Consider the following 8,111-nt stretch of genomic DNA (forward strand, 5'->3'; position numbering starts at 1 on the left):
TGTACACACATTTTTTTCGTCATGACTTGTGTGTTTTCTTAGATATTCATTGAATATTGTTTTGCAATTTTTGCTTTTATTTATTTTAGTCGTGTTGTCGAGTTCGAAATAACTTTCGTGATATTATTTTTCTAGTTGTCACTAGGAATCTAGATTCTCTAAAAAAATCGCTGCCAATAATGCTTAAAATTTGTTTTTAATTCAAGTTTTGAATTGAATTAGCTCGCTTATATGTGCTAATTTAAAAGTAAATATTTAAAAATTATTATTTATTTAAATTTCAAAGGATTTTTTATGCACCAAATTTAATATTTTATTTTTTACTTTTGGGGGTGGTGCTTAAATCCGCCTATGCTTGCTCCAGTCTCATCAAAGCAGTGGTCCATATGAAATTTCAAAGGATTTTTTATGCACCAAATTTAATATTTTATTTTTTACTTTTGGGGGTGGTGCTTAAATCCGCCTATGCTTGCTCCAGTCTCATCAAAGCAGTGGTCCATATGACATCAGGAAAGTCTTTCACATCCTAACAGTCTGCATTTTTCATTATTTTTTTTTAATTTTATTGATCTTTTGTCTATTATTTTTGGACAAGAAGGCATTTTCATCCAATATATTGGCTATTTGTCATAAATAAAATAAATAATGCTTTAGATTAGGTCAAAGTGAACTAATACTTCCAGGAATATAAATGCCATTGTATTATTTTGTCAGTGCTGTTGCCAATCTATGGTTAGCTTCATTTTATTTTTATTTTATTTTTTCTTAAATTGAACATATTTACATTTTTTATATGAAGTTAGTATGAAGCTTAATTAGTGATAGGAATTGTGAAAAAAACATTTTTACATCCCCTATCCATGTACAGATTCAAGGCAAATTCTATCTTAGAATAGATCTGCTGGGAGAGGGAGCTAAATGGCGTAGAACCACCGGTCAAGAGATCTATTCTCCTCTTCTTGTGGCTTTTTCAGAACAGGTTAATAAACAAGTACTATATACTGAAACTGTTATTTTGTTGCTGATAACATGAATTTTAATTTTGTTTTTTTAGGATGGGGGCAACTGGGTAAATTCTCATGTACCAAAATTCTCTGCAACGGAGTCCTATTGTTTGCCAGAAAATGTTGCTTTGATTACACTTCAGGTACATGCCTTCTAAATTTTAGAACGTTTCGTGCATGCACCAATATTATTAATAAATAAAATAAAAATGAAAACTAAAGTGACGCAAAGTCTTCATAATACTAATTTCAAATGAATGTTTACATAGATACCACCTAATTCTTATGTATTTACATATCTTACAACTATACTTTGATTTTTTACATTACACCACCAAATATTTCTTATCAAAAACAAAATATCACCATTTTAACTTTTAAAAATTGAAATGCACCTTTTCATCCAATTGTAAGGTGGTATGTAAAAATTAAAGTTTTGGCGTTAGACATGTAAATACATAGGAATTGAGCGGTGTGTATGTAAATCTTTAGTGTTTCAATTATATCCTGGTGCACCATCCTTAAGAGCCAATGATTTCTATGTAACCCTTTTCATTTTTCAACCCGTTGTGCCCTTCTCGGTTTGGATTGTTTTTTTTAATGCATGCAAAATTTTGGGTAAAAATGCTATTAGAGGAATTTGCTTGTTAAAGCTGTTAGCATGTTAGGTCACAATTTTAATAGTGGTATTAATATTACTCTTTCTTTACTTGATGGTGGCTAGTTTCACCATTCCATTTAGTGGGATGTCCTATATTCAAAGACATGTTTTAATGTTTAGAGCCACTCGATCAACTCGTTTGGATCTATGTGACCATTAAAAACTTAATAAAAAAGAACTTTGCATGGATATTAGAAGGAAAAAAAAAGTTTCTTTAAGGAATTAGTAATTTCGGGAAACAAGCATATACTGGAGAATTTTTTTAAAAGCATTTTTTTAGAAAAAAATTTGGAAAGAAAAGTTTCTGAAGAAAAAAAGAAAGAAAAAACAAAATGAAGAAGAAGGAAAAATAAAAAGGTGAAATTTCATAGAACAAAAAAGGATAACTTTTTTAATTTTTTAATTTTATTTCATTTTTCTGGTGAACTTTTTTGGTTGGTTGTTTTTTTCTATTTTTTCAGGTATTCAGCTCGATAATTTTTTTAGAAAGATATTCCATTTGTTGAAATAATGAACAATAGCGTAATGTCAGATTCTTCAACTTCCACTATGACAATAGAAAGTCGATTCATCAAGGGGTTACGTATCCCGTCTAAATCAATGTGTTGAATGGCAAAGGGAACTTTGGCATGTGGCGATGCGAGGTAATGGATGCATTGTGTTCTCTAAATCTGGAGGAAGTCCTGAACAGTGAGGAATGTTCTAAGGAGATCTCAAATAGAGATATGTTGAAGATGAACCATAGTGCTTTTGGTTTGATCCAAAATTGTTTGGCTCGAGAGATCAAATATACGGGGTAATGATGGAGACTTACGCAGGAAAATTGTGGAAGATGTTGTAGAACAAATATCTCTCGAAGAGCGAGGAAAATCGTCTTCATATGAATTTTCGATTCTACAGCTTTCGGATGAGATGGCGGGTACTATTGATAAGCACTTGAATGACTCACAAAGCTATTTACAGATCTATTAAATTTGGATGAGGAGGTTGAAGATAAAGACAATGTGCTCCTTCTATTGGATTTGCTCCCATATGAGTACGAAAACTTTACTATAACACTCATTCATTGGAGCAATGGTTTTTATGTAGGGAGTTTGTCATCACAATATTTACTATCATTAGGATAGTATAGTGATTGGAACAGCTGCTATTGCTAATAAATCTTCTGACGCTATTTTGTTGCGGCACATGCAGCTAGCTCATAGTGAAAATGCTTCACTTCATGCTTTGATGAAGAAAGTATTGATCAAAGAAGCAAGCACATGCATACTTGATATCCGTGAACATTGTATATTTGACAAGGGACTGTCAGCCACAGTACAAAAGATATTTTAGAGTATGTTCACACGGATATTTGGTGCCCGACGAAAACAACATCATTTAGCAGGCGGAGTTGCTCCGTCTCTTTTATTGTTGATTACTCCAAGTATGTTTGGGCTTCATAACTTGGATAAAGTGGATTGAGATTCAGACAGTTAAAAAGGTCTGATGTATTAAATCAGACAATGAGGGTTAATACACTTCGAATGTGTTCTTGCAAAAGTGTCAGGGAGGTGGAATAAAGCATCACTTCACTGCTCGAGAAACACCGCAACATAACGGGGCGGTAGGGAGGATGTGTTGGACTTTGATGGAGAAAGTTTGATGCATGTTTTTCAATGTTGGGTTGGATAGAATCTATTGGGTCTGTATGACCATTAAATATGTTTGTCACTTGGTGAATTGTTCGCCTTCTGTAGCTATTGGGAAGAAGACCTAAAAAGGTGCATCTTGTTGGAGATTATGAGCATATGAGAGTATTTGGGTGTCCAGCTTACTACCACGTGGAGAATGCTAAACGGGAACCACGAGCAAAAAAGACAATCTTTATTGGCTTCAATCGTGGAGTTCAGGGCTTCAAGCTGTTTGATTGGTCATAAAGGAAGGTTCTCATTAGCAAGGATGTTATATTCGACGATGCAAGCTTGTTGAAAAATGAGGACTCAAAGCCGGTGGGGAGTTCTATTGGGACCACAGATATGCAACAGAAGTTGGAGTTTGATGTCACTCCATATTTTCCACAGGGTTCGTTCTCTCCAACTCAGATATTTGATTCGGTTGCAGCTCATTAGGTATTTATTGATAGTGCTAAGGAGGAGGTGGAAGATGCTGTTGATGAGATTCTTGCTCAGAAATCTATTGTTAAGAGCAGGAACTAATGTCAGAATGTCCCAAAATCAGCTTGGTTGAGAGATCATATTGCATTTGCATTTTCAGTCATTGTCACTATAAAGAAGCAGTAAGAGTCTAGGTTGTGATCATTGGAGAGCGGCAATAGATGAAGAGATGGAGTTTTTTCAGAAGAATTATACTTGAAGGTTGGTGAAGCTTCCTCCGGAAAGGAAAGCCATCGGATGTAAATGAGTATATATAAAGAATGAAGGATCTTATTTAGCTGATGTGTGGTATAATGCAAGATTAGTGACAAAAATTTTGCTAACGAGAAGGGATTGTTTATGACGAAGTGTTCTCCACAATGGTCAAACATCTCTCAATCTGTGTTCTCTTAGCACTTGTAGCACAGTACGATATGATCTTGGAACAACTCGATGTGAAAACTGCATTTCTTCACGGATAATTGCAAGAGGAGATTTGTGTTAGAGCCGCCTAGATATTAAGCATCAAAAGATTTGGTTTGCAAACTATACAAGTTTTTGTATGGGTTGAGCAATCATCACGGCAGTGGTTTAAAAAATTGGATCAGTTCATGAGGGAATAGGAGTACATTAGGGGCAGTATGATCCTTGTGCATATTTCAAGAAGTTGGCCAACAGTGAGTACATTTACTTGTCTTTATATGTTGATGATATGTTGATTGTATCTGCTAGTCATATTGAGATTGAGAGAATGAAGAATCTACTCTCCAAATATTTTGAACTGAATGAGTTGGGTGAAGCTTGCATAATTTTGGGCATGGAGATTCTCAGGGGCAAGAAAGTTGGAAAGGATTTGCTCGCCAGGAACTTTTTTTTTAAAAGGTGTTGAAGAATATTGGGGTTGATGACTCGAGAAATGCAGTAAGTCTAGCCATTGTATATCATTTTCAGTTGAGTTCAGATCAGTGTTCTAAAAATGCTCAGGAAAGGAAATACATGTGATCGAAACTCTACTTATTGATTTATCTTCAACGGAAGTTGAGTACACGAGAGACAATATGATCATTGTGCATATTTCAAGAAGTTGGCCGACAGTGAGTACATTTACTTGTCTCTAGATGTTAATGATATGTTGATTGTATCTGCTAGTCAGAAAATATTTTGAAATGAATGAGTTAGGTGAAGCTTGCAGAATTTTGGGCATCAAAATTCTCTGAGTCAAGAAAGCTAGAATGGATTTGCTTTTGCCAGGAACTCATTTTTGAAAAGTGTTAAATAAATTTGGGGTTGATGGCTTGAGAAAGGCAGTAAGTCTATCCATTACATCTCGCTTTCAGTTGAGTTCAGATCAGTGTTCTAAAAATGCTCAGGAAAGGAAATATATGTGATCGGAAGTCTACTTATTGATTTATCTTCAACGGAAGCTAAGTACATGACAGTCACAGAGATGATGAAGGAAGCAATATGGATGCAAGGCTTATTGGATGACTTGGGATTTGATCAGAAGTCTCTGACGGTGTCCTGTGATAGTTAGAGTGCAATATTCTTAGACACAAATCTAGTTCGTCATGCTCGTTCCAAGCACATTAATGTGATGTACTATTTTGTTCGGGACTTGATTAAAAAAGGCAAGATTCTGTTGAAGAAGATAGATACAAAGAGAAATCCAACGAACATGCTCATGAAGGTACTACCAATCCAAAAGTTTGTTTTTTGCAGGAGATTGGTGAACATTCGAGCTCATGACTGATTTCACAGTCTGGCATTTTGAAGAACTATGTGATGCTTGATCTCTTTTGGAGGGAGCCATGTAGGCAACCATCTTTGTGCAGCTAAATTGGAGTTTGGAGCTCATTTGGTCTTCTCTCACTTATCATGAAGGAAGAGATGATGTAGAAATTGTTGTTTTTATGGCTTTGTTTGCAGGGGTAATTTGGTCTTTTGACTTTATTTACTTGTATGCCCAAGTCCTCTATAAAAAGGGACTTAAGGACTTGTGCGAGTTATATGGTGAGACGTGAGAGTTGTAACCCCTAGCTTTTTTTTCTCCCATATGATGCTTGGAAATCTCTCTTCCCACGGACATAGGCGAATCAACTTAATGTCGAACTACCTAAATCTTTGTGTTTGATTGTTGTTGTGTGAATTTCTTTGTTTTCGAATTGTTTAGCATAACACATATCTTCATGGATTATATCTTGATTATAACCTACCTGTGAGTGCATAATGTTCTATTTAAAAAAAAAGTTATTGATTTATGTCAAACATTTTTTTTTTTCCGATAGCTTTATATGAAGTTTTACCTATAAAGGGCTTAATTCTAATAGTTTACTAAATACATAAATGGGGGGAAAATCAATCATGTTGTCCTGACGCCTATTCTGTTTTGATGAAATTTTTTATTAAAAACCGGTATATTCTCAAGCTATATTTAGCTTCCCAGGAGGTCACTCATCTTGGGAGTGCTCTTATACAAGCATGTTTAACTTTAGAGTTCCTGATGGAATTTGGACTATTACATCGAAAGATGCATCGATATTTAAGAGTTTGGCTCCATTCTATTTAAGAAGTTTTACAATTTCCCCCACTTAAGCAACTAATGTTTTCATCAAATGCTCTTAAGCTAGAATCATTCACTAGTCAGATATTCTTATTTTTACATTGTTGTCATGCTCTGATATTATTTGTAACAACTCAAACTCTCATCCATCGAGATATTGTTTGTTTTGGCCTAATGTCTCACGATTTTATCCCATAGATGTAACTGTCCAAGAGGTCTCCCATCTTGATAGTGCTAGTGTAAAAGCTCGTTATTCCTGATAAAATTCCAAACGTTACACAAAAAGACTCCTTTGATTTTTTTAAGAGTTTAGCTTCACTCATGAATAACACATGCACGCTGATGGCATACACCTTGTACTTTCCTCTGACAGGCGCTTGATGATGAAAGTGTTCTTCTTCGGTTGGCGCATCTCTATGAGGTAATTCAATCCACTTCATATTGGTGAATTTTTTATTTTTAAATTTAAAACTTGCCTTTTTGTTATATAAATATATATATATATATATATATATATGTATATATATATATATTGCTTTGTAGTGATAGATCTAAAAGCCGTGTTATTTTGAGATGGTGCAATATAAAGGTTGATCGATTTTTTTATAAATTGCAGTTCATATCCAAAATTTGGTTAAGAGGGGCATTGATCTGTAAATAGCAAGTTTTGTGTGATCTGTATGTAACTGCCCCTTTTTTTATTGCTGTTTGACAGCTTGACGAGGACAAGGATCTCTCAAAGATGGCCACTGTGGATCTTAGAAAGTTGTTCCCAGACAAAATGGTAAATATAAACTCCCAAATCATGCAAATATTTTCATAAACACTATATACCATATATCCTTCTTATTTTTATGCAAACATTGGATTTACATATCTGACACCTAAACTTTGATCTTTTACATTCTAACACTCAAAATTTTCTTTTATCATATCATGCAAATAGGTAAAAATTGTTTGTTGCATATGTAAATCTTCCAAACATTTAATTTCTCAGATAAGCAAGATTACAGAGACTAACCTATCAGCTAATCAAGAGAGATCTGAGATGGAAAAGAAGAGGCTGAAATGGAAAGTCAGAGGCACTTCCAGGTCTAAGTCAGTGGTGAGGGGAAGACCAGTTGATTCTTCAAAGCTCTTAGTAGAGCTAGGTCCAATGGAGATCCGTACTTTCTTATTAAATTTCCTTGATGCCCGCCGGCAAGTGGTCGACTGAGCTTAGTCTGCAATAGGATTCAATCGAGCGCCTTCGACTATATGTGCTTCGAATAAGAAACATTCTCGTGATAAATTATTAGGTGTGGAGTTCGTACGTAATTCTACGTGCAAATGACCAATAATAAGATGTGAGTAAACAGTTGTTATGTTGTACGTTATTTTGTATTGATCGTCTGTATGTAGAATTATGTATGGAATTTGTATGTAATAATTTATTTGACCTCATATTCAAGTGCGAGGGAACGGAGTTTGGCTTTGTTGTTATAATCATTTTCCATTAAAAAATAATCATGGGGGCTTTTTAAGTGGTACATGATCATATATTTTAAAATAAGGATAAGTCCAGGCCACTCGAAACATTGATATTTACAAATTAAGAACTCGCGTGATATAATATATATATATATATAATGAACATTGATATTTACAAATTAAGAACTCGCGTGATATTATTTTTTTTATTTTTATTTTTTATGATGAGAATTTGATAAATATGGGTTGGGGTTTTATCATGAATTTTGATATTTGAGGCA

General features: G+C 34.3%; 1 protein-coding gene across 1 annotated transcript; it reads left to right on the plus strand.

Moving 5' to 3' along the window:
* The first annotated feature begins 691 nt into the window (after positions 1–691).
* LOC110020170 (alpha-mannosidase At3g26720-like) lies at positions 692–7,905 on the plus strand. Its single transcript, XM_020718176.1, has 6 exons — positions 692–709; positions 869–979; positions 1,055–1,147; positions 6,734–6,781; positions 7,076–7,144; positions 7,358–7,905. Exons 1-6 carry the CDS (start codon positions 692–694, stop codon positions 7,574–7,576), a joined length of 558 nt encoding a protein of 185 aa, XP_020573835.1. The 3' UTR covers positions 7,577–7,905.
* Positions 7,906–8,111: the final 206 nt, after the last annotated feature.

This window comes from Phalaenopsis equestris, unplaced genomic scaffold, assembly GCF_001263595.1.
Source record: "Phalaenopsis equestris unplaced genomic scaffold, ASM126359v1 Scaffold000094, whole genome shotgun sequence".
NCBI lineage: Eukaryota > Viridiplantae > Streptophyta > Magnoliopsida > Asparagales > Orchidaceae > Phalaenopsis > Phalaenopsis equestris.

What these genes read in the sequence shown, in the direction of transcription:
- LOC110020170 (XM_020718176.1), top strand. An exon ending in GGTTGGCGCATCTCTATGAG is followed by an intron (nt 6,782 to 7,075) that starts GTAATTCAATCC and finishes GCTGTTTGACAG; the next exon opens with CTTGACGAGGACAAGGATCT. An exon ending in AGTTGTTCCCAGACAAAATG is followed by an intron (nt 7,145 to 7,357) that starts GTAAATATAAAC and finishes TTAATTTCTCAG; the next exon opens with ATAAGCAAGATTACAGAGAC.